General features: G+C 33.4%; 2 protein-coding genes across 4 annotated transcripts; one reads left to right on the top strand and one right to left on the bottom strand.

Moving 5' to 3' along the window:
* Positions 1,474 to 5,615, top strand: LOC18599596 (F-box/kelch-repeat protein At5g60570). The gene is made up of 2 exons (XM_007029635.2): positions 1,474 to 1,783; positions 3,912 to 5,615. The coding sequence occupies exon 2, from the start codon at positions 3,945 to 3,947 to the stop codon at positions 5,325 to 5,327; it is 1,383 nt and encodes a 460-aa protein (XP_007029697.2). The 5' UTR covers positions 1,474 to 1,783; positions 3,912 to 3,944; the 3' UTR covers positions 5,328 to 5,615.
* On the bottom strand, positions 7,996 to 26,873 carry LOC18599598 (GPCR-type G protein 1). Of its 3 annotated transcripts, none has more exons than XM_007029637.2 (15): positions 26,497 to 26,873; positions 24,906 to 25,006; positions 24,324 to 24,431; positions 23,544 to 23,664; positions 21,453 to 21,582; positions 20,925 to 21,003; positions 19,762 to 19,850; positions 18,947 to 19,039; positions 16,618 to 16,644; positions 16,427 to 16,513; positions 14,411 to 14,482; positions 13,707 to 13,837; positions 11,651 to 11,815; positions 11,403 to 11,459; positions 7,996 to 8,247 (listed from the first exon to the last, which is right to left on the bottom strand). In XM_007029637.2, the coding sequence occupies exons 1-13, from the start codon at positions 26,709 to 26,711 to the stop codon at positions 11,662 to 11,664; spliced, it is 1,407 nt and encodes a 468-aa protein (XP_007029699.1). In that variant the 5' UTR covers positions 26,712 to 26,873; the 3' UTR covers positions 7,996 to 8,247; positions 11,403 to 11,459; positions 11,651 to 11,661. The 3 variants fall into 3 exon arrangements, with proteins under 3 accessions (XP_007029699.1, XP_017977284.1, XP_007029700.2); XM_018121795.1 differs by having other exon boundaries at positions 11,403 to 11,450; positions 26,497 to 26,711; XM_007029638.2 differs by lacking the exons at positions 7,996 to 8,247; positions 11,403 to 11,459; positions 11,651 to 11,815; positions 13,707 to 13,837; positions 14,411 to 14,482 and adding an exon at positions 15,816 to 16,213 and having other exon boundaries at positions 26,497 to 26,711.

The following is a 27,475-nucleotide window of genomic DNA, read 5'->3' as shown; positions in this document are numbered from 1 at the left end:
TATAATTATAGTTCAAAACCAATACAATTACATTACATTGCACTCTGTGATGTTATTAAAAGCATTTTTATCCTTCAACTTTATTACTTTATTAAAAAAATTTATAATGTTATAATTAAAATAAAAAATATTAAAATAAAAATAAAATATAAGAAATTAAAATTTATATAATATAGGTAAAAGAAATTAATAAAATATATAATATAAAAAATATATTAAAGAAATGAAAATAACATATATAAAATTATAATAAGAAATGAAAATAAAATATATAAGATTAAAAATATATTTAAGAGATGATATTATATAAAAATTAACAATAAGAAATACAAGTATATTAAACTTGTATTTAAATAAATAGAGATAATTTTGAAAATTAACATTACATTTTCAGTAAAGTATTTGTAAAGCAAACGAAATAATGTTATATTCTCTGCATTTTAATCATTATTTTACTTGTATACCAAATATTGTAATATTATTTTTTTTATAATTACATTATATTGTAAAATACCAAACCCCATCTTACATCATTAATAAAATACCAAATCATTATATTCAATATTACATTAACATTAAAAAAATATCATATCAAAACTATTAAATGTCATATCATTATAAATAACAAAAAAATGTTACTTTTAGAAAAATTATTATAAAAGACTAAATTTAAAAGAACTAATTACGTAATCTTGTTTTAAAAAATTCAAAAAGCTAACATGCTTGCAGAAATTGAATTCAAATTTCATTTATTTTTTAATAAAAAATGATTTGATTTATATTTGGCTAATTAAAAAGATTTTCAAAGTGTTGTTCTTGATTCAAAATTGGATAAAAAATTTTGAATTTAAATAATTTAAAAATAGACAAGATTTTATGGCACGAGCACGAGGGAGACGTATCTCTCCCTCTGAAAAACATACCATACCATAGCATATATTTAACTTAAAAAAGGATAAAAGAAAGAAGGAAAGAAAAGAAGGGAAGGAAATGGCGAAATAAAGAAGAAAGATAGAAAAGCAAGAAGCACGTGCATGGTGAACACCTGCAGTTAAGTAAGCGTTTGAGTTAAAAGGGGGGAGAAAAAGAAGTTGACTAGTCAAAAAATCATTAAATAAATAAAAAGAAAGAGGAGAAGTGAAGTCAGAAGTAGAATAAGCGGCGATGAAGAAGAAGAAGAAACAACAAACTAACAAAATTTTACGGACTGCACCAAAAACAAAAGTGCGGTGAAACATGGAAACGAGAACCCAAAAAAACAATAAATAAATAAATGAAAAAGAAAAGGTGGAAGCGTTAGAAACTGTTGATAGAATCTCTGTTTCCATCGCCTTAATAAAAAAAACGGAAAATATTATTAAAGAGAACATAAAAATTAAAAAGAAAAAGGGCAAAATAAACTAACTTCCTCTTTCTTTCTCTCTGAGTTTTTAGAGAGAGAGAGAAAGTGAAAGATGATAAAAATCGTCTTCACATATTTATAAACTAATAAATAATAATTATTTTTATATACATGGATGAGAATGAGATTCCCATCATGCAAAAACCGAAAGCTTAAAAAAAAGGGGGAGAGAGAGAGAGAAAGAGAAAGAGAAAGAAAGAAAGAAAGGGGGAGAGAGATAGAAATTGGGAAATTCGGAAGAATCGAAACTTTAGCGTAATGTGAATTAGGGTTTTTCTTTTATTTTTTTATTTTTTGATTTGGGAAATTTTAGGCAGAGATCGGGTCTCGCCGAAATTTCCGGGAGCGAAAAAATCGGGTCGGATTTTGATTTACTCAAAGGTGATGAGTTCTTCTTCCTCCTTGTTCTTTCTTTCTGTTTTTTTTTTTTTAAAAAAAACCTTAATTTGTTAAATGTTAAGATTTGCTGAGATTTTGCACCTGAGCATTTTGCTCATTGGATGGTATGCACCTCCCCACAGTTGGAATCCCCCTTCCCCTCAATCAAAAAATAATAAAGCTAAGATTTTAGCGTCAATTGTTGAATTAATTTCATTTTCTTTATTTTTTTTTTCCATAAAATGTTGTTTCCTTTCTTTCTAGTTTAAATTTCCAGGGACTCTGTCTGTTTCTGTTTTCCTAGAATAAAGTAAAACATTTAGTATATATTTGGAATATATCAGTTTATTGTAATCAAAACAGCATGTTGGATTATTCAATAAAATAAGTGTATAGTTAAGTGCAGAGTGTCAAAGACGAGATTGAATGAAAAGTTTTGGTAACCAACCAATTTTTTTTTTCAAGACATAATAGAATTTTAGCTGATAATGATCATAATATATATATATATATATATATATATATATATATATATATATATATNATATATATATATATATATATATATATATATATTATCCATTGTCTGTGAAGTTTAAAATCTTGTGTGAAATGTTTGCAATGTGTAAATCAACTTGGGATTACCAAGATGACATTTATAATTGAATGGTCACACGGCAAACATCTAATTGTTTAATTACTGATGGGTAAATGTTTTGTGGTCAAGTTCATTTGGTTCTTGATTAGAAAAGTTAACGAGTCAAAAATATTAGATCATCAAAGGCTACGCTCTAATAGACCTCACTACTATTTGATGAGTTGTAATTGCTATTTACTCATTATTTGTAGCTCAATATTGGGACCAATATGAAAGTTTTTAATTAATAATTTTCAGAGGAATTTAATGACTTTACTTAATGTTTTTAATTAATAAGAGAACTTGATAATTTATTGACGTTGGCTCCGGAAAAAAAATGCTTTATTTGAAAAACAACTCCAGGAGGAGATTGTATTGAGATAAAATATAAGATAGAATAGAGTCACTGATGTTGTTTTAAAACGTTATTTTACTTTATTTGAATTCAACCTTTGACATAATTTCTTCATAATTATATTTTTTTAATCCATTAGAAATTATGGATAAGCCTGTGCAGCCTACTCCTTTATCCACACCCACCAAACTGCCACCTTGAAATGTGGCAGAGATATATACAAAGCTGCTGACTGCTGTGATTTTTTCCCCATATAATTTACGATGCATAGCTATATTTTCTTTGGTTGTTGAAAGTTGTGTTGGTGCTTAATTGGTTCTAGTCATACGGTATGTTGGGTAATTTGGTCTGAAGGCAATGCCGTGTAACTTTGGTTAGAATGCTGCTGGTGGTCTTTTTGTCTAGTAAATTTTAAAGATTCTTTTCTATTAGAGTATCACTTTTTTGCATAAAATTTTGTTCATGGGGTCGGCTCATCCTGGGATGGAAGCACTGACTACATTGGAAGCAGGAGCTAATGATGATTAATAACCAATTTGTCTTGATAGGAAGATGATACTTGTTTCAGATTACGAAGGAGTTGTTTTTGAAGTTGTTATTCATAGATTCCTCCTTCTTCTTTGAATAAAAAAAGGAACTTAATGCTGAAAAGAAACGCTGAAGCTTTGATTTGAGTTTCTATTACACATTATTGCCTGGATTGTGAGTACTGCTATTTATGCAGGTTTTATTCTAACTTATATCCATTTTTGTTTTTTCCTGGTCACACTTATATTGATGAGGGTCCAAGCTCAGTCTTGATCCCTTGTATGAGTTCAGTATGCATTGTTCATTTGTTGAACCATTATTTGCTTTCGGGAAAATAATCTTGTTTGCATTAATTTGTCTGGTGGCCAGCAACATGCACATTGGCTATATCTAGGCTTTTGACCTTTTAGCTGCCAGTGCTGATCCCTTCTAAGAACGGAAGACGTTAATTTTAAGGCAAGCATGGATAGAAGGAAGTCTATCCTCTGATAGACTAAAATGATGGATAATAAAGGGAAATTTGATGAAGTGTTCTTATCATTGATGATATTATGTGCGTTTGCTTTTTGGTATTGTCACTTATTTTTTAATCCTATTTTTCCCTTTCTCAGGTAATAGTTTTGTGGACTGCACTTCTCTCACAAATGGTGTTTAGAGATTCACTTAAGGAGACAAAGATGAATGTAGAAGGGGCAGAATATGAATCACCCGTAACGGCTGGTTTGCAAGGTCATGTCTCATTGCAGCCTCCAATGTCTTTCAATCACGACTTGAGAGTTTCACAAGATGATTGGCATCTATTGGCTTATATTCTCTTGGCTAATAAAACTAACATGAAAGGTGTGGGGCAAGGTTTGCTGGACAAGGAAGTGCGTGCTTTAACTTTGGGCTATATAGGACTAAATGGAAAGAAACCTTTAATTGTGGCAAGGTCTGGAGAAAGTCATGATGGACAAGCATCTGACAACAGTCTTCTACCAGGACTTAATGATGACATGGCTCTGGACATTCTGGCGCGGAGCAGCAGATCTGATTACCCAAATCTGGCTTGTTTAAACAAAAGATTTAGGTCACTGATTGGCAGTGGATATTTATATAAACTGAGATGCCAGCTTGGCGTAATTGAACACTGGGTTTATTTAGCCTGTAACATGATGCCTTGGGAAGCTTTTGATCCTGTGACAGAGAAATGGATGAGACTACCTAGGATTCCTTGTGACGAGTGTTTTAATTATGCTGATAAGGAGTCTCTGGCAGTGGGGACTGAATTACTTGTGTTTGGTCGTGAGTTGTCAGGATTTGCTATTTGGATGTATAGTTTGATTACCCATGATTGGTCTAGATGCCCCCTAATGAATTTGCCTCGATGTTTGTTTGGTTCCAGCAGCCTTGGGGAGATAGCCATTGTAGCTGGGGGAAGTGATAAGTATGGCAATGTATTAAAATCCGCTGAGCTCTACAATTCTGAGCTGGGTACTTGGCAAACCTTACCAGATATGAACTTCCCACGGAAACTGTGTTCTGGTTTCTTTATGGATGGGAAATTTTATGTCATTGGGGGCATGTCAAGTCATGTAGATGGTTTGAATTGTGGTGAAGAGTACAATATTGAGACAAGGTCATGGAGGACGATAGAAAATATGTATTATGGTAATAATGGCGGTGCATTTCATCCTGCTATGCGCTCACCTCCTTTAGTTGCAGTTGTAAATAATCAGCTTTACGCTGCTGATCAAGCAACAAATGAAGTCAAGAAATATGACAAGATTAATAACTCATGGAATGTTGTGAAGAGACTACCTGTTAGGGCTGACTCTTCCAATGGTTGGGGACTGGCATTTAAAGCATGTGGTAACAGTTTACTAGTAATAGGAGCCGGAGGACATGGAGGGCGTGATGATGGAGTAATCATTCTTCATTCTTGGGATCCAGAGCGTGGAAACAGGGATGGACCAGAGTGGGATGTGCTTGCTGTCAAGGAGCGAGCAGGTGCTTTTGTTTACAATTGTGCAGTAATGGGCTGTTAACGATTCACTGCACATCTTCAGTGCAGATATGGATGTTGTGAAGACCAGCGAGCCTTTATCAGTTATGATTTTTATTTTCTCAGTATCATTTATGTTATTATTGGTTTTTTGCATTTATGGTTCTTGAAAAGAATAATTAACCTCAAATCAATTTCTGAAAGTTTGGCAACTGATTGTGTAGATCTCATTACCGAAAGCTTTAACCTCATACCAAGTAATGACTGTTGCCATTTCTCTTGTACTTTGCATTGAATTCATTTCTTTGAATGTTACAATATTAATTCTTCATTCTGGATTGAAATAACCTGAAGGTAGGTATTGCCTAAATACATTGCTTTTTTCTTCATCGTGTTGCGCTGAAGTTTGTCTATTTTGTACCCTTGTTAAATAGCAGATGATTTTAAGAGTTTTGTCTTTGAGTTGTAGACAGGTAGGATAGGAAAAAGTCTGAATGGAAGGCTAGGGTTAGGCAGATAGGAGTTGTTATATTTGGGCTAGGCGGATATAAAGACTTGTTATTTGTTTGTTGAGTTATTAGAGGGAGCTGATGGTACTAAAGAGAGGTGGGGGGTGGGGGGGAGACATTGGGTGTGTCATTGCTGTAAAGGGGAGGGAGGCAGTCAATAAGTGGTTTAGGTAGAGCTAAAGTTAGGATGAAATTTGATATGGGAGAAACTAGATGAGTCCCAATTCTGAATAGGCTATAAATGCATACAGTGACTTTGCTGGTAATTCTATAGATGATTTTTCGGACCCTATTCATGTAATAAATTAGTCTAAGCTTATAGCATTGAAAATAAATACGATGGGTATGGTGCTTGCTTGTGGACCATTTCTCACTTATGAACTTAGGGCATGCTTGGTTGGTAGGAATGAAATTCTCATTCCTCTTTTATTCTCATTATTGATATAAAGTTGCATTTGGTTCAATAGAATAGTTATTCTTCAAAATAATCATTCCAAGAAAAGTCTGAATAGTCATTACCAAAGTCTCCTTGATAATGGCTATTTCAAATTGTTGAAAATAAAAAAAGAAATTGATTAGATAAATATATTTTTTTACAATTTAAAAAATTACCTTACAAAAAAATATTAAATTTATTTTTTTTTCTTTCTCTTCCTCACTCCTCTCTCTAAAGCACAAAAGGCCCAATTATTTACTTCATTTTTAAAAAAAGAGAAATAAAAATATCTAAATATTATTTAATATAATAAATATAATAAAAAATATTATTTAGTATTATTTAAATTTAATGAAAAATATATTTATTTTTTAATATTAAATATTATTTAATTATAATAAAAAGTTTAATTATTTTTTAATACAAAATAGTATTAAATTATAATAAAAATATGTTTGTATTTTGATGAAAATATTATTTAATTATAGTAAAAGTTATTTTAATTTTATTGTTTAGAATATTTTTATCTTTTAATAAAATAAATTTTTTAATTTTAATAAAAAATATTTGTATCATTTACCTATTATTTTTTAATCATTCTTAAAATTATTCCTACAAACTAAATAATAATAATAATAATAATAATAATAATAATTTTTATCATATTTCATTTTCATAAATTAATCTACATAATAATTATTTATTTTATTTTATTTTATTTTTTAAAAATAATTATTCTATTCCCATTCTAACCAAACATGCTATAGATATAATTGCTCCTATCTAGCTACTGTGTGCTGAGCTCCACAAGGCTATTCTTCCCTGTGGAGGAATTATAGGGCGAGACCAAATTTTCAAACATCATCTTTAACGTGTGAAAGAAAGGGAAAAAAGACAAACAGAGGTGTGAATTGACTCTTTATCTTATCTGATGTGAAAGTAGTGATCTAAATAAATACTCTCACAAGTTAAAAACAGTAGAGTGACTATACAAGTGTGTGAACATAATGGGACTACGAAGAAACTACGGGCCTGCTTTTAGTTTAAGTGTCACGTCTATACTATTTCACTTCTGACGCTTGTAACTCATCCGGTCTCCATTTTCCCATCCCTAATTGACGATTGCATTTTCCAAGCACAGTGTTCATAATTAGTGCATTTCTTTCCGGTAGTTTCAATGCAGAGTTATAGAAGTCCCAACAGTGGGTTGGAGAGAAATCCGCTGTGATAGAGGCCTGAAGAGAAGCCCGCAAGGCATATCTTATCCTTTTCATTGACCATGGCATCTTTGAAATAGGACTTCGAAATCCTTCTACTTTAATAAAAGCTCTGGATTCTGAATTTAGAACATTTATCTTATCTTCATCTCCACCCACCCGACCACTTGAGCTGACTCTTGCCATGAAATTTTAGATGCAGAAGATTGGAAACGGGCTAAACGCTACACAGTACTGCCAGGGGAAAAATTATCAACAAATCATGCAAAACTATAGGTGCCATTGTTTCCAGAGCCAAACCATTTAGCATGCCATTTCACCTTTTCAAACTCTCTTTACTTGTTGTGTAGAAAACAAGCTTTAGGTTTAGCTCTGTTCCCACTCACCAGTCCCATCTCACCCATCTTCATTTCCATGGGAAATCTTTCCCACATGACCAATCACCACTAATCTATCAACATCATGTGCAGCACCTGTTACTACTGGCACCATTCAATTAAATTGTGAAACAGAGGGTATAATGAAAATAATATGGTTTAAGTTTGTATGCATGTTGAAAGAATTAGAATTTAATTGAAGAATTAACAAATGTATTATCAAATAAAGTACACAAATAACCATCTTCCTTGCATCATAAACTATACACAAGAACATCGTAAACAAAATTTTAACCCTCCTGTTCTTGATCCTCAACATAGAAGATCACTATAGACCCTCTTGGAGTGTGATTACAGTAATTGGTGTAGGCATATCCAGGCTTAAGGGGTTCACAAAGTTTTTTTACAAAAGTAATTTCGCAACCTGCAAATTGATGGCAATCAATCATCTCCTCAAAAGGAAAGGAAAAAACCAAAAACAAAAGAAGATTGAAAAACAGCATGCAAGAAGCAGTGCAACTAACAGCAAATGTGACTTGTTGGTGAGTAAGCAAACGTTCTTCATTGTTTAAACAGTAAACTAGATGAATAAATTTACTTTGCTTCAGCCTTTAAGTAGTCATATAGATAAGAAATATTTTGTGAATCTAATGCAGGTATCCTAAATGAAGCTGTAAATAATGTACTGGCCTACTGCCCAGCTTTTCCATTTTCTTAAAAAAGTGGCAGACACTGTAATTGTTGTGTTTCAATGCACCATTTCAAACTAATGACATACAATAGTATTAATTAAAAATATATGTTAAGTTTAAATCTTTCGAATAAAATAAATAAATTTAACTCAACTTAAAAAGTTCATGATACTATAAATAATGCTAATAATAGATAGATAATAATTATGAATATGCACTTCAGTAATAACAATTAAGAAATCTAGAATTGACATAATTAGAGAACTTTTGTAGAAAAAATAAATTCTAATAAGAAAGATTAAATGCTCCACCAAATAGAACCTTACTTTCCACCTAGTTAAGCCCAATATACAAAGTTCTAGATTTTTAATTTATTTAGTAGACCGATATTTCAGACACCTAAGGGATAAAATTGGAAGTAAAAGATTTGAAGCTTTTAGATTCTTGAACAGCAACACTACACGATGTGCGTCTTAAAGAAAAACACCTAAAGCTATTTAACAGTAAGCACAGCAAGGCAAAACAATTCTTTCTCACAGTATCATCAGTTCATCACTCATAGGAGTCCTCTTTCTTTCCTCACAGGCTTTCTCACTATGCAAGTTAAAGCTCCCTCTCCCCTAAAAGACCATTCTTCTCTCTAAAAAGAAACTTGAAGCATTTTCCCTCTATAACTTGAGCCACCTTTCTCTTCAGCAACTGTTTGTGATTTTTAATGGGATATATTGGTGATTATCAAGTGTTTAGGGTAGATCTGTGGAGAAGAACATGATATTTCAATGGATACAGCCAGAAACAGGTTGATACAACTGAAATCAAGGTGGCACATTAAGAATAGGGTTATATGTAATGGTTTTGTGAAAATTAGACATGTACAGATATTAACAACTATGATCTTGAATTATTGAACAACTAAATAAGACATAAACGTTCTAATGATTCCAATAGTATTTTGATGCTGCGGTAGTTAATCATCATTTACTGGATATTAAAATCCAACAGTATTTTGTCATTAATCTCATAGCTGTCAATATCATACAGATATCGGTGATATCAATTGGTAAGTAATAATTTGGGCCAAAACCAATGTACTTTAACCTTCTATTGTTGTTCTGCGTTTGGTACCACCATATTCTGGTGCTACCTGTCATACCAGCCTATTTTGGCAATTTTGACCAAAAACTAATGTCTCATTTCTGTACAAAATCATTAGAAATCATCAACCTTTGCCACCAGAGAGCCCAAAATTAGTTAATTTTTTTTTTACTTGGATAGGACATCTAATTTGACAATTGAAAGTATTTTAAGAATCTTATGGCTTTATATCAGTGCCAAATCAATCAAAAGATACATCACATATTTGTTTTATGGAATATGCATGGTAGTTTCAATTATAAAATAAAATTTTTATTACTATTATTGATACAAACATAAGGTCTGTGAACTAAATTAACATTGTGACTTTATTTTCAAACATAAAAATAGAATCAACATATATAAAAAATTTACACTTGCATATTAAAAAAACATAAATGGTACACCAAGGCACACTAGTACTCGACCAAACCAATTTTTTTTCAAGAAAATCTTACTGACCAGTATGATTGACAACCTTGATTGTCAGTGCTGCTGCAGCTGTGATTTTTAAGGAATTTTATTGCTATCAAATAACCAAAATGTTAACTTAGAGCCTGTTTATCCTAGTTTTTTTTAGCTTAAAAGTCATTATGAAACTCTTATGAAAAATAATAACTTTTAAAATTAAACTAAAGCTGTTTGGCAAAATAAATTATACAAGCTCTAATTATGGTAAACCAAAGCGAAACAAGTCTGTTTCGAGTTTATATATGATTTCAGATGTTAAAGTAAAAAAAATCTATAACGAAATGGAACAACTCTCAAGCTTGTATAGTAGTAATAATATTAGAGTTTTTTGGTGAAGAAGAAAGAAATCCTTTAAATAGTAGCTGAATGTAGCTTTGAATTTAAGTCTTTTATTCTCTTAATCTTTGTAGGAACAAAAAAATCTTATATTTTGTTATTTTGTTGCTAGCTCTTTTGTTTTTTTTTTTCAGTAGTCTTTGTAGAGAGAGACAGAGAAGAGGGAGATCACGATTTTACGTTGGAGAAGGGTGATTTGCAAAAAGAGAGATAAGAGAGGGAGATTGATTGAGAGAGAAGTATTTCTTGAAAAGTTGGCGTGTTTTTAAAAGAAGAGATGAGAAAACTCTTCTCTAGAGCTTTTCTTTAAGCTCTTTTTTTAAAGTTTTGTTCTTTAAAAAAAAGCTTCTTTTTTTTTTAAGAGCTTCTCAAAAATCCTGTTTGGCCTGGCTTCTACTTTTAAGAGGTAGATAAGCTGAAAAAAAGCTAGGCAAAATAGGTTAACGGTTGATCTCCTCAAACAGGACTAAACATTTAGAGCGTTTTCATGAATTTTTGGGGAAAAGTACTGCTTTTTCAGCAATCCCTACTGCGCTGCTGATACTGTTGTCATTAATTACAGCTCTACATCTTAGGAGAGTTCAAGTCAGCTGATTTAAGAGGTAAAAAGAAACGATTCTAAGGAATGACTTTCAAGTAAATCTTAATGATCACAGAATGATAATATTTTAACATACATGAGATCTTAGAGACAGCAGCCCTTCAAGATGAACCAGGCACACTTTTGTGAGACACCAGCTTAAGCATAAAAAGGAAGGAAGGAACAAATTATTTTTTTGCCCTAGGCAGATTACTCAGCTTTTTGATTAAGAGCAATGACGACAGACTTAGCTCCGTAAATGTGAATATTATTTCAATTCAATTTAAAGAACGAAAAAGTGAAAGTATGAATCATATAAGACGCATCAAATGGTATAATAGTGTTGGAATTCATCCACATTGGTACCTGTTTTTAGGCTTGAAACGAATTGAAATTGTATATAAATGCTTTGTTCTGGCACATCTAAAACAAGGAAAACAGTCCCATAAGATGCAATCAGTATGAAAAACACCAAGCAGGCTAGAAGTACCATTTCTCTTTTCCTCACTAACATATATTGGTTTGGCACAAATACAATTCTACATGTTGCACTAATTAAAAGGAATTAAAAGTTACGATAATGGAAATGAAGTGATTTGTTGATATTTACTTACATGAGAAAATGTCAATCAATAGGGTGTTTGTCAGCCTGGCGAGATGTATAATGTGCAGAAAGCAAAAGCAGAGAAAGGAAAGCACTGGCTACAAAAATCGCATCAAACCATCGGTGGTAGAAGTCAAACTGAATATCTCCACCCAAAACATCTGTTATAATCAACCTGCCAAGGGATACACATACTAAGAAGGCTCCAGGTTTTAAATGCAAATGATAGTAAGCTGTAGGGTTTAAACAACAAATTAAATTAAATAAAACGAGCCCCGTCCAAGTTAAGTCCTAGTAGACATAGTTCGAGAAAAAATATGTTTACACTGTTTTGCAGAATCCTAAACTGAGAAATTCAACCATGATAATATGGTAATTACATTCATAAGACAAATGCCAAGGACAACTACATAGAGAACAAACCCAAAGAAACAATAAATAAGAGCACATTCAGTGCAAGGTCCATTGAACCATAAATAATTTGATGCAATTAATTACCCATCCAAATGATACTGAAACATATAAAAAGCAGCTCCACATTTCATAACTGCACAAATGAAAAAGGTTTGCCCAGCGGCACTTAAAGGTTTAGTCCAACTTTAAGTTTTTTAAGTTAGCGGGGATTCCTATTACTAAAAGAACAGTTCACAAACAAAGGCAGGTACATTGGAATACATATCTTAAAGATCAAGAAGGAAGGCCTCATTCACTAACATTTAAACAGTTCTACATAGTCAATCTAACACTTACAGGCAATGGTCTAAACAAGTCTTTTATGACACATAAAACTTTATAAAATAGCTATACATGACCATCCTAATGGATGAAACTAATCAATCCATCAAGTCTATGTCCATCCTGATTTCCAATTTAATACCATTTCAAAGAAATTGTTAAGATTGCAGATACTGGCTGCATTAGTAGCTGATAGGCACCAACTCACCTTTTCATTGCAGGCATAAAGGCAAGTCTACCAAGGTTGTGTCAGCTTGACTTCCAACCTGACAAAGAATGTCTATTTTCACTCAGATGACCAGGCTTGTTTTGGTTAGCTGACCTTATTCATCCCGTTGTCCTCTGCCTTTTGAGTCATCTCTAGTTATCCATTCTATGCTTAACACAGCAAGACTAACTTCTGCACGGAACTACACTTCATTTTCACCCATTCTCTCATTTCTTCTCTTTGTCTCATGTTCTACTTTACCTCATCACCTACTTGAAACCTAACATCTATATTAGCTAATAAACTGGCTGTTTAAATTAAGTGACCTAATTCATCCTCTTGTCCTCTGGCTTTTATGTCATCTCTAGTTATCCATTCTGTGTAACATAGCAAGACTAACTTCTGCACAACACTTCATTTTCACCCATTCTCTCATTTCTTCTATTTTGTCTTGCATTCTAATTTATTGGTCATACAACGATAAATTGAATTCAAATTGCACAAGACAAGACACTTTTGATAAAAAATTTTGCCATACCAAGAAGCTTAATATCATAGATTTAACCTTCTTCTCAACAATCTCCAAAAGGATGGCCCGAGAGCCAGAAAGGGTGCTCTGATATGATACAAAGAAATAATTACACCAGCTTTGTCTATACAACTCTAATCAATATTAGCTCAGCAAGCATTCAAGATAATCTCTAAATCCTAGGTTTCAGTAGTAGCCTTTAAACCTTGTATCTGACATGTAAATCAAGGATATCAAATTAAACTGGCATTTCATATGGTTTCTTTCAATTGTATCTATCTATCTATCTATCTATCTATATTAAAATCACACCTATATAGAACGACTGGGTTCAAGAGAAAATTTGATAGTGATACTATAGAGATGAGTACTATATATTTGCAGAGTAATTTTACAGAATTTTGGGGATTCCGGAAACAATCCTGTCACATCAATACTTACAGAACATTCTACATGCTTGACACACTAACAAATAGTCCCTCTAGAAAGGCATCCATAACAAACATCCAGAAGAACTTTACAAATTGAAGGGAACAGGTTTTCCTTAATAAGCAACAGAAAAGATATAAAAGTTGGCATCAATCATGGCCATACCTGTATTCAGTCCTCAAGCTTTTTCTTATCAGAAGAATTGAAGAGAGGAAGTACATTCCCATAATTTCCGAAAGGAAGAGGACAACATTACTTGAAGATCCACTACCAACTCTGGAAACTGCAAAGAAAAACTGCTTGCAACCAAACATTGCAAGTTAAGCTGCAAACAACTAGATACAGGAAACTCATACTGCTCCTAAGACAAAGAAAATTTCATTTTAACAGAAATGAAGATAGCGGACACAAGGCTGACTCCATGCCAATAAGTATGTATAGTGCTGGTCATGCCAATAATGATGAAATGAAGATATAAGAAGAGAAAACAATACTCTATAGGAGGTGAAATTAATAATAACAGCAATAGCAATGACGATGACAGCCAGAAAAACTGCCAAACTATACAATCTTGTGATGTGGCCACAGTATTAGCAACATATAATCAGCAAGGATGACCAGAACATATCTGTGTTTGTTTGTATTCTCAGGTTTTAAAGTTGTCAATAATAAATCAATGACTAAACATTTGCTAAACCAACAATGGATTGGCAATGCAGAAAGGACTTTCAGATCTTTGGATACAATCAACTGGACACAGCATATGGTAACTACAACTGGTCAACTACAAGAAACACAAAGATAGAATGAAAGCCCCCGTCCCCCCCTCTGACTCCCCTAAGCACCGCCCAAAAAAAGGACGAAATTACCTTCATTAGATTCGTTAAGAAACCCCGCACTGATATGGCAATCAAGATTCCGATAAACATCAGGGAAATATACTGCAAACAACAAACACAAAAAAGTAAGATGTCAACCATCAATGATCAACCCTAGCAAAGAGACTGTAGATGGCAATTGCATCATAGCTGGTAAAAGTGTTACTAGAGCGAAAACTAAAGGCAACAAGTTGGAAATTTAAATTTTCCCAGTTACAAAGTGCCAGAACTTTTGGCGCTCAGTGCACAAATGAACAAAATACTTAAGAAGTGGATCCATATGGTTTAAGCATGGATCATGGAAAACAAACTATACAAGTCTACAAATAATTATACTAAATCTGAACCAACTCAGGATTCGAACTACAAAAGTCAAAAAATGATTATACTGAATCACTACCGACTCAGGTTCTGAATTTATTAACCTTAGACTGAAGTATTACACATCTAACATAAAAATTGCCCACAATTCTGTTCATAGTTTACAGACCATCTAAGTCTGAAATCAGTTGAAAGAAATAGTAATGTCTTCAATTAGGAGTTAGAACTACAAAATGAGATTTCTAAAAACCTCCAGATGGAGTAGGAAAAGTCTACAAGAATACTTTTAACATATTCTCAACAAAATATCACTATGCCTTAATCTCAAACTATCAGCCACTAGTACAACTACCCTCCACTAAGGTTCCAGCTCAGAGGCCACTTATTAGCCTACAACATTTGTCCTTTATTGAGGCTGGGAACCCGCAAAGTAAGAGATATATCAATTAACTACAATGCAAGCAAGAGTAATATCTTGTATAGTCCTTGAGAATACTGGAAAAAACATCTTTTTATCTTCTCTAAGGGAAGTAAGTTTTAACTCCCTGTTTTCTTTTGCTCAATTAATATCCTTACCTCTTGATGACAAAATCTAAAGAGGTTAAATCCATAAAACCTCATGATTAAAGGCACCACCATCAAGCCACCAAGTTGGCATGTCATATTTCCACACAGCATGCTTTTACATTTAACCTCTTACATATTGTTTTGAGTTTTTCTTTCCAGCTCAAACACCAAATTGGTGAAGGGTCTCATTGACAAACTTGGAGGGTTAAAATACTGTAGCATATCAGTCCATAATATACTGGTTTAAGGCAGAATTAAGAAAAGGGATACCATCATGAGCTGATATCTGAATGCAATAGAGCAGTGCAGAAACTGAAATGACAACAATATATTACGGCCAACTTGAGAGAAACATATATAACGACACAAAAATGTTACTAGTATTAAATTGGAAGTGAGTTCCCCCGACCATACTACATAAAGGGTTTTGAAACATTCAAATAAACAAGCAAAAACTTATTTCTGCACATTAACATCATAGCAAAAGAAAGTTTGCTGGTTCAGTCTTTCCACAGAATATCTGAAAATTAATCAAGAGATAGGAGTTCGACAGCTAATGTTAGAAATCACAAACCATCAGCAAAACCTCATACTGACATATACAATGGGTCAATTGCTTATTCAGATAAATCCATTAACAAGTTATATGATATATATATTCAATAATTGGCCATGCAGTAGAATGAACCAAGTTTAACACCCTGTCTGTGATTTGGAAGCAACTCCATCTAAAATTATAGGTACTTCAAATTTTTTAATTATTACAAACAAGAATAAATTAAAAAATTGAGACTCTAAATCAGAGGTCTCAAGTTTGAATCCTGGAACAGGAGGGGTGAAATACATGGGATTGAAGAGGGCATCTACAATTGTGTAGCCCAAGACCCAAATGGTCTCCATATGTACCTAATGGAAAAAAAAAATTATTAACTGGCCTCCCCAATAATTAAAGTATGAGCTTAGTCAAGTATAGGACAAAAACAGTAGCCAAATATATATTTTGACACTTAGTGCTAAGTGAAAAGCAAATGTTATAAGTTACAACTTTGGGTTTTTTAACATAGATGCAGATTACCAATCTATGCAAGAGCAATGCTGTATGCAGTGTTGACAACTGACCTGTGATAGCAATGCAGCATCAATTCCAATGTCAAAGAACTGCAACAATATGGTAATTGACATTGTAACAGGGTCAACTGAACCGGCCTGCCAAATAAACAGATTTTATGATACATTGCAATGGCTATGCGAAAAAAAACACAGGAACAAAGATAAAAATTGCAGAGATCATTCAGAGATGACAACAATACCTCCTTGAAAACGACACTTTGTAAAGACTGCATAAAACAACAGATCAATCAGGCACCTTAATTTTCAGGCAGGCATATAATGAGGAAAATTTGTAAGCAAAAGGCAATTGAGATCTGATCAGCAATTTCAGGATTTCAACAGTCAACTTTTAATGAGCTAACCTGCCTCAGAACCCCTTAGCATAAAAACAAATAAATATTAAAGCTGCTATCCCAAATTCATAGATTAATAGTTGTTTAATCCATTTCAAGAATAAAGCCAGGTAGTAAGTCCATGTTCCTGTGCATTTCCCCATACAATATTTTGTTGGGAAGGCTAAAATTAAAACCCGAGAAATCAACCATGCAACCTTCAAAAATTCTGATGCACAAAACACCTGAAAAGAGATTATAGCAATTCTCCAGTCCAATAAAAGGTCTCATTCAAAGGCATATTGCTGGGATTAAGTCATTTCAAGATGATTAGCATTCTAACTAACAATCATGGAGACCGGGGGAGCAAACAAATAAATTTCAAACAAATGTCAAATAGGTTATCAGAGGAATTCTTTAACTAAAAATTAGAGAGATAAGTGGCTGCGAACAAAATGAATTTTTAGACCAAGAATCAACAGACTATCAAAGGAAAATTGGGGCGTAGAAGTCATGGTTTTTGAGGTGGTTCGAACAATGAAAGAAAGCATGAAAATAACTCTCAAAGTCTGGCTTCAGCATCTAAAAACCTTTCATTGAAGAATTTTATAAAATCTCATTTAAAGGGGGGAAATTTTGAGATTTTATTCAGATACTAATCAATTTCTTGCAAAAAGGATCATGATTCAGTCATAGCTTAATTTATTTGAGGCCTGGTAAATCGGGAATTTTAATAGTAATAACATTTTTACAAAACCAACAACTTGTAAGACTTGAACATGTGCTATCTCACTTGTTATCCCTAGAAATTTACTGGTGCAATCTACATGGTGTTAAAGCAAATGTGATGAAGACCTATTTCAAGAGTTTTCATTCGCTTTCACCTACTCATCAAGCAGTCTCAAGTCACTTGGAAAAGGGGAGGTAGGATCCTATGCAGTAGAGCAAATGTGATGAGGGCCTATTTTGAGATTTCTGACTTGCTTTCACCTACTCAACAAGCAGTCTCAGGTTGCTTGAAAAAGGGGAGGCGGGATCCCACGAAGTAGAGCGAATGTGATGAAGGCCTATTTTGAGATTTTTTATTTGCTTTCACCTCCTCAACAAGCAGTCTCAAGCTGCTTGAAAAAGGAGAGGTGGGATCCTGAGTTTAACTCAATGATGCATACATTTCTATAAATTTATATTTTATTTATTTCTGAAAAGATATTCTTCTTTTCTCTTTTTTTTTAAGAAAAAAAATTCTTTAAATTCTAATAAAAAGCTATTTAAGTATGTTTGAAATGATTAACCCATCATTGAGCTGTTGTTATAAAGCCTCACGTACACATTTTTCTCAAAACCTTTTCGAGAAAAACTTATTCAAACTTAGTTTGGACACAAAATGAATCAGACACAGCTCCATGCTCTCTTTCCTATTTTCAAATGCAAGGGTTGCAAATGTTTTGGAGTACTTAGCCACTTGGCCTTAATGTAGACTAATTGAGTCAGAGGGTCAATAGAGGCATCATTGGCATACAAAACCTCATTAAATCTTGTAACTATCCATCGATATCATCATTGTATTATTTCCATTTGATAAAGCAGTGGTTGCATACTTTCTTCCATCATTTTGATAGTATAACCTTCAATGATGGGATTGAAATCAAAATGATTTTGAATTACAAACCTTCAAAAATTAATCAAGGGAACTTATAAGATGCAAAACACTGTTTCATATAGGAGAAAGTATAAAGCTCCCCTACAGCATGGAAATCAAAGGCTTCATAGAGCAGCAACCAAGTAAATTCCCACAAATTAAGGACAACCTAATTGAAATCGATTACAATATAATTAAATAGAACTGTGAAAACCTGGACTACAAAAATCATCAATTATCATCCATGAAATCAAAAGCATTATGAACATTTAGCACATTATAGGGGTTAATGCTCATTTCCATAAAATGCGTGGTGAAAACCTATGGTTGGGCCTTTTGTGAAGGCATCTCAATTTTTCCAATCTTAATGATTGTTACCTTCATCATATTTCTTTTTTCTTGATTTATGACATCTTATTTTCAGGTTACTAATGACATCTCAGGGCTTTTTCATCTGCATCGGGCAAGACCGATTCTTTCGCATAGGCCACTAAATTTTACTATTTGCTCAAAATGAATCATGTAGCAAAGAAAACTAAAAATTCTTAGGCAATATACCTTAATCATTTTATACACACAATAAACTGAACCTGCATAACCAAGCAAATTCTGCATATGGCCCCTCCATGTTCGCGAATAAGCAACAGCCTCCTGCAAAATATAAAAAAGAAGACTGAGCGTTGCTTTCCTGAAAGAAATCAAAATCTAAATGGAAATGGAAAAAGGAAACTACAGCAGCCAAACATGACTAACTACAGTAAATATGCCTCTAAGATATCAATTTTCATACAATAATAAAAATAATAAAGTGAAAAAAAAAAAACACGTTTACAAGAAAACCAACTGCTGAAAGGAAATAGATAACTTGCATTAAAAAGGTATTATTTCTAACTCCAACAAAGCAATTGAGGACCACCAAGATTGTATAATTGTTCATCTTCTGTGAGCAAAAATTACAGGTACCAAGATCGTGACAAGCCAGTGTCACAAAACACTTAACACGGAGTAGAAAATTAATATCAATCTCTTTTTCTGTTTCTCCACATCTTTTGAGTCTACTGCATGGTAAATCTTGTACATGAGAAAAGTGCATTATATCAATTTTCAAGATGAATAATACAACTGCAACAATGTAATATCACATGCAAATTTTATCTCAATTCAACCTAGCTCTAAGGCATACTCCATCTAGAAAATCTGCTTTTAAAGTGGCCCTTAGAAAATAAGGGATGTTACTCAGTCTAAGCCTTCATAAATTAAGTTTACACTTTAAAAGATATAGAAGACCTTAAGAGATGGTATAGACCTCTAGGTCGAAGGCCCATCATCATATTTCATATAGTTAGAATACAAGTGTATAGCCAAAGGTAAACCTTCGCTTGGCGAAGCTCATAGATTTCCAGGAATAGTTGCTTTGAAACCTCTTCCAAAGTTTGAACCTCAGCTTCCAAGATTTTAATATCTGCAAAGGAAGAACATAAACTACTTAATGGACTCAAAAAAATTGAACCATAAGTATTATGTGTCTTTCAAATGCAGAAGCCAAAAAGCTAATGTGAAGAAAGTAAAATAAAACATCTTCTTTGAAAATTTTAAAAGTACATCAACAAAAAATATTAAAGCCAATGCAAGTGTACAGCCAGAAACAAGGTGGATGACAGGCAAGACATTTAAGCACCAAAAACATTAAGCAGAAATATAACAACAATGCATCTAAATTGGCACTTCAGGCTGTCCACAAAAACCTGAAACTTTAAGTTCAAGATTTGAAAACATAAAGCCAAAGGCCATTTTGAATACCAATTTAGACCCAGATAGTAGGACAACAACTTTTCTCTCCATGATACTTTATTACTTAAGCTAATGCCCAAGGGCAAGAAATGATCACTAAGAATCCTGTGCAAAAATAGCCTTATATGCCCTACATTAGAACTTGCATTCAGTGCTTGAAAGACCTCTCTGAGCTGCGGATGACACCTTAGTTTGAAGCATAGCCAAAAATTAGATTAAATTGCACCAAAAGTAATAGGAAAATAATACTGCATATCTCTTCTTGTTCATTCTTACACTATCCACAATCTCATAGTTGATGTGCCATAGATACAAAATATTCATAAACATGAACTGCCACAATGCATGCAAACATAGAAAATTCAAGGTTTATAGTGGAGAAGAAGAAGGAAAAAATCTAATTAAACAAGAAAATACAAAGTGTTTACAATGAAAAATAAGTGTGACATACAAATAGATATGCCTTCACTTATTTAATATCAACATATAAGTCCATAGCAATCATTAATGAATGATTTTTCCAAAGTTGAGGCCACTAAATGATAGTTGAGATTCCTACAATGTATGATTATCCAAGGAGAAATTCTAAGAATTTTATTGAGGCACCTAAAAAGGGTTTTAGAAGGAAAAACATCAAAAGAGAAGCGTACTAATCCAAAGATTTTATGTAGACAATAACACATCACAAGTCATCATTATAGAAAATTTTACAGTGTATGATGAAGATGGGGAAACAACTGCAGACCTTGCTCCTTTTGATCATCTTGCACTGAACGTACAACTGTGCCAACAATCCGTTTGAAGAAGGATCTGGCCTTTAAGTTCTGAAAGATACATCTTTAATTAGTCAAAACATGGTAACTGTAATCGCTGTCAATCCCAATACTTGAGAAGTACTAATATTTCATGCTCAAAATATATAATTAAATATTTTTAAAAGCAACAACCAGGGCAAGTAACAAACAAACACTGCCAGACAAGAATAACAACACAGCCAACAAGTATAATGCATGTAACATAATTTTGGCAGAAGGATATGGTTAGTTGTGACAGAATGCACCAAATCAAATTCAAATTTGACAACATTTAAAACCAATAATAAGTTAGCTTAAAGCAGAATAGTCAAATTCTTTTTATGTTTCTCTCCATCTTAGCCACAATTTATGCTTCATTTATAACCTTACATATTTTCTATGGGGGTCATTGCAGACCCCAATAAATAACATTGCATCAATTTCAAAGCGCCAAGAGAATAAGAGCGAGATCAGTTAACCTCATCAGATCCTTGAATTCGTTCCATCTCCATTTGACAAAGAATGATCTTCTTTTTCTTTGCAACACAAGTCTCAATTGATTGCATTAGTTGTCTCTCCAATGCCTTAATCTCTGATTCCTCAATCTCTCTGCCATGTTTATAGCCACAAATATGTAAGAAATCAAAATCATCTAAATATGTAGACACAAAAATGATACTGGAAACCTTAACACACCAGAAAGGGCAGCTTTAATCTGTTAAAAATGTCAATAAAGTATCAGTATCAGCTTTCACAGCATTATAAGCTACATATGAATCTTGTACTCCTAATATCTTGATGCAAAAACTACAAACTATCCAAGCTATACAGGAAAAAAATGGCTTTGAAATTCCTTAACATCGCATGTGTTTTTTACAGGCTCAACCATGAGTACAGATCCAAAGTAGGCTCGTGCAGAATAATGCCATTTTACTTTCTACAGTTGTCACAATATGAAAGGGTGGTAAACACAACATTCACCCCCTAAAAATATATAAAGCCAATAAATGTTAAGGACCATGCTTGTGATTACTCCCTAAAAACTTTATTATTTCTTTTACTTTAGTGATTCTATAAAATGTTACCATAAAAGAGAACACCTAAGAGTTAGTAAGCTATTTCACAGAGGTTCTTCTGTTTTTAGGCTCTACTTATCATATAATCATCCTCATTGAGTTTAATATTGAACCTTTACTAACATTTGAGTATATGAACCAAAGGAAGTATCCATTTATATAATAGCAAGGACAGCATGCTCCATCCATTTCCCCAGTAAAGAAGCTGATGTATCAACCCACATATTATAAAGCTGCAAACTCAACAACTCAATAGGGCTTTTGCAATCATTTAGAGTTAGTAAAGAATCTTTTATAATCATTTAGATCTACCCAAGAGCACAGTTGTTCATATGGTTTCTAAAAATATTTCCTGCTATTGCAATTATTTGAGAGCTTAAAGTTAAGTCTTCTTGTTCGAGTTCTGGACATTACTTGGGAGCTGCAATTATTTTCTTCTTGCCGCTTATTATAGAAATAAACAATCTAAACACCCAAAGCATCAAATTTTCAACCACATTGATATAGACCTTTAAATGCCGCTGCACCATGACAAAAGACAAATCCCCAGATATGTTATCCAACCATTTTCACCACATCATACCTAAATTTAAAAAATAATAATAATTAGAGAGAGAGAGAGAGAGAGAGAGAGTCTACTACTTTCCTGCTCGCCTAATTTAAACTTNATAGAGAGAGAGAGAGAGAGAGAGAGTCTACATTTCCTGCTGCCATTAAATTCCAAAAATAACAGTCCTTAATTCAGTTCTGTTCCTCTGAAAATCTCTACCTATTTTAATTGCATTTTTAACTCTAAATACCTACACTCAGGCATCTGAAAACTTGAAGTCCCAATTTCAGCCACAAAAATTTAAGTAGACACATCTCAGACAACTTCTTATAAGCCATAATTTGAAATAAGTGCAACCTCAAACTTCTTACACCTGCACTATTGTCAAACCATAACATGACCATTCCTGACCTGCCACTTCTTGGAAATGGCAGAATCTCTGATAGCTTTCAATAGATATGCAAATCACTCCACCTTCACCCATCCTACTATTTCTGCTGGTATAATCTTCCTCAAACCCTCTTCACTCCTTGCAACTGGTTAAGCCTCATAACAAGAAAAAATATCTCTCCTACATTAATTGATACACTGTAACTATTCCCTGGGTTTTCTCCTCATCCAATTCCTGACCACTTGTCTCCAGTACCTAAGCAAATATGTTCATGATGCCTTTATTTTGTTCAAGGATATCCCATCTTCTCGAATTGCTTCCAACTAATGATTGGAGGATCACATAAACCAAAGACAATGTAAGAGAAGAAACAAGGTTGCCCAAACAAGTTATGACCAAACATAATACTAAACAAGCATGACAGAAATGCAGGAAATAATGTTCTTAATAGAGGGAAAAGGTTAGATTTATAATGAAACATGCAGGAATCAAATCTGTTTAACTCTCCTGCATCCAATAACCAAGAAATCGACAATTTAGTACATGTCAGTACCTGATGAAGAGGGACAAATAGCTGTATGGCAAATTTACAGCACCAAAACCAGATAGGACAGCCATGACAGTTACTCCAACAACACCAATTCGACTGACCAACTGAGGCATTGTGAAGAAACCTGAAAATCAAAATCAGAAGAAGCTGAGCAGCTGGAAAGAACTAGCTAATATTTCTGAAACACTTGCATAAAAGATCTATGCTTAAATTTAAAATAAGACTTTTTTTTTCCTTGGTGCTGATATATTAACATTTAACCCATTATCCTTGAATCCAGGTTACTGACAACTGGTAAGAAAATCCAGGTTTTGCCCGCAGAGAAATAGCCAGGCAGAAATGTAATCTTTTAAAGAGATAAGAAATGCAAAAATGCCAAGGGTGTAACAGATCTCTTTGCCTTATATTGTTGTATTTTATAATTGAAACCTCCAAACCAACCATAAATTTCTCTTTGGCTCCAGCTAATATTCCAGGACTACTGCAACCTACATTGTTTTTCTAAAATCTTAAAAGCCCCGAAATTTGCTCCATTACCATCAAATTATAAACATCCTCCAATCTTTAATGCTAAGCAGCCCCCAAAAAGTTCAGGCGCAGTGTTGTATCATTAAGATCAACCTTTGAAGTCATTTCCTCAAGTTACAGACTATGGAAGAGGTAAAGGATTGAAACCAAATCCAATCAGAACAGAGGGCAAGAAATATGTTAACAACACATGATGACTTTCTGCCAGCGCATGTCATAAAGATTGAAACTATGAACTTAATGAAAGCCCAAAACCTTTGTCAGGAGAGGGCATGGGAAAGTGAATGCCCATGCGCCAAAAAGCATAGAGAAATGCCAACAAGAATAGGATAGCTCCCAATCCAGCCCGCTCCTTCCTCACACCTGAAATAAACATGCAGAAAACATCAGGAGGCCTAAAGATAATCACTGAACCCATTTGAGATGTTATTTATTTTGTCTTTCAGCAACTAGCAAGTTTGGCCTCAGAAATCTTCACTCACTGCATTCCCATATACATAGGCACCAAGTGACATTTTTAAAAACACTCTTAACTCCCCTCACAGATCCCTCTCAGCTTAGAACTCAAATGTGTGACATAGACATAAAATCCATGATAAAAAAACAGAGTATATGCACCATTCTCCAGTAAATTAACTGATTACATATGATGGTCATACTGAAGAATGTAGACAGTTAAATTTAAAAGAAGGAGACACAGCAAGGTTCTCAAAAATGTTAACATTTCAACATTAACCCTCACAAGAGAAATAGCAAATTTAAGAAAATAATACAAGATTATAAAAGAAACATGGAGTTAAAAGAACTCAGTTGGCATTAAGAAAAACACAAACTTACCACTGTTGCAAAGCATCAAGTAACAATGGTAATAAGGCAACATGAAAACCAATAGCAAAATCAAACAGAATAGATCCACCTTCCAGTTTATCCATCTTGCCCTACCAACAAAAACAATGTGAATTAACATACTATTAGAGAATGAGGTAATGAGTGCTACAAAATTCAAATAAGCAACCAGAAGGAGGGCAGGATTTCACGTTGGACACTAAAACATAGAAACGAACCATAAAATGAAGGAAGAGCAAAAGGACATGATAGACACACACAATAACTACTGGCAAAATGCTCATTACATAAGGCATTTTTTTCTCCCTTTTTTTCTTTTTAAACATAAAAAAAATGACATCATGGTCATATCCCTTGTGGCCCAATTAATTAAAACTATGCTTACAAACCACCCTAGAGAATTAATAAAATTAAGAACAAAAGAATCACAAATCAATAATAGTAACTTCTCCAGAACTACAAAAAAAATAAATATTTAGAAGCCTAATGTACTTTGTTTTCTTAAGAATTCAGAAAGGGGACTTCTAATAATCCGTATATGCATTTTCATGTTTCAAAAAGGATCAATTCACTTAACATTACCCTTTGGGTGGAAGATCAAGCTCAGTAGTTCATTAATACCAATACCATTAAAATCAATTCTAAAACCACACTTTTCCCTTCTAACATTTTCTTCCAAGAAACCAAATATCACATACACAGGGCAGCAAATTAGTTAGACACTATGTTACACAAACTCTTCACTTTACCCTAACAAAACCGTGTTCAACACTTCTTGGATACTTAACTATTCATACGGGTATTGCATTTTAATCATAAAAAATAATGTAAAAAATTGTCAAAAACATAACATACCTGTGCCCATCACCCTATCCCAAGTCCATATAACATAGGTTAGGCATAAAAATTTACAAAAATTCACATATGTAAATGCCATGCCTGATAAATTTTCTAACAACCAAACAAACAAGCACACCAGTCTTTTAAAAGCAAAAGGCAAGTAAATAAAGTAACAACCAAAAGATACTAAAAAAAAAAATAAAGCAATTAATAACTCCACATGCAAAATACATTCACCAGTCGCCAAGAGTTGAATTAGTCCCAAATAACCAGGAAAACCCTAATTATCAAATTTTAATTCAACTTCCTTTTCCCATTCAAAAAGCAACCCAAAAAGCAAAAAACAAAACAAACAAAACCCATATGACTAAAATACTCAAAACCCCTAACATACATGGAAAGTTAACCCCTAATAAAGCACGAATCACACAAGTAAAGTCTCATTACTTACATACTTACATTAAAACCATATCCATCAAAAACCCAATTTTCAAAAATTCCTACGCATTCCCATTTCTCGATAATAAATTTCAAAAAAGCGCATATGATGCACTCAAAATTTTATTCAACTTCATTTCCTCTAGTCACAAAGCAAAACCCTTAAAAGTAAATGCACTTGGAAACTCCTAAACATGTATAGAAATATAGTTAACTCCTAAAAGCAAAATTAGACTAAATTAACAAAACCAAATTTCCAATCAACAAAAAGAAGATGCAAAGAGAGAGCGAGGGAGACTCTTACTCTCTGGAGAGAAGAGGGATGATCTCGAAAAGAACAAGCTGGAGAAGGTTACAAGAGAAAGCGAAAACAATACTGAAAATGATCTGAACCAAAGCTCTTTTCTCCTCGTACTCTTTGTAAAGTCTTCGGTTTAAGAACCAAAGACCTGCCCATCCAAGAAGAACAAGCGATCCAATGATCACCATTCCTTCGCAGATCGCCCATCCCCACCCCATCTCTTCTACAAACTCTCTCTCTCAAAATCTTTGTTCTTTTTGGTTTTCTAGATTTCCTCTCGGGTATTTGTACGTTGCTGATCCGTTGGAGCAGTTTCCTTCGAAATGGGGAGGAACACTGCGGTTCGGTTGGCTTGGGAGCTGTACTTGATGAAATAGAAGATAATAATTTCTTAGACCCAGAATTTCTCAGGATTCAAAACCCAAACCCAAAATCAAACATATGTGGGCTCAAGTTGCAATCATATACCATATGCAATCCCTAACAATCAAATAATTATGGCCCAACCAAACCCATCTTCATGGACAAACCGTGTCTTTTTTTCTTGTGTTAAAATAGAAAGAGATTTTTCCCACTATTTTTGTAATAAAAAAAAAATAATTGCTAAAAAAAAACAGAGATGATGAATGATGATGTAAGAAGGCAGACAAAAAGACGAGAATAAGTGTGGGGGAGTGACGTGGCGGGGAACAAGAAATGACGCAGGTGTACGTCCAGTGAAAAAACAAATAATAAAAAATGTGGGAGAAACGTAGAGGGAAGGAAGCACGTGATGTTTGGTTCCCACACCCACGATCACTGACGCTTTAACAACACCCTGTCCCCTCTTGGGCCCTGGGCCTTGGGCCCCCACCACTCTCTCTCCTTTCTTCTTCACGTTTCCCTATGCGCACGCTTGCCGACGTTTTTTGCTCTCTCTCTCTCTCTCTGTCTTCTCTCTTTTTTTTTTCCCAATTGCTATATACTTAATTTTATAAATTAT

This window comes from Theobroma cacao, chromosome 5 (genome assembly GCF_000208745.1).
Source record: "Theobroma cacao cultivar B97-61/B2 chromosome 5, Criollo_cocoa_genome_V2, whole genome shotgun sequence".
In the NCBI taxonomy this organism is placed as follows: Eukaryota; Viridiplantae; Streptophyta; class Magnoliopsida; order Malvales; family Malvaceae; genus Theobroma; species Theobroma cacao.
The sequence above is the reverse complement of the archived record's forward strand: the minus strand, read 5'-3'. Positions and strand labels throughout refer to the sequence as shown.

Bases quoted from the DNA above. Each gene is read 5' to 3' on its own strand.
- LOC18599598 (XM_007029637.2), bottom strand. From the start codon at position 26,711: ATGGGGTGGGGATGGGCGATCTGCGAAGGAATGGTGATCATTGGATCG. The intron at 19,040-19,761 runs GTTTACCTTTGG...TATATTTTGCAG, and splicing joins ATGAGCTTCGCCAAGCGAAG to GAGGCTGTTGCTTATTCGCG. The intron at 13,838-14,410 runs GTAATTTCGTCC...GGTTGCAAGCAG, and splicing joins TCTTAACGAATCTAATGAAG to TTTTTCTTTGCAGTTTCCAG.
- LOC18599596 (XM_007029635.2), top strand. From the start codon at position 3,945: ATGGTGTTTAGAGATTCACTTAAGGAGACAAAGATGAATGTAGAAGGG.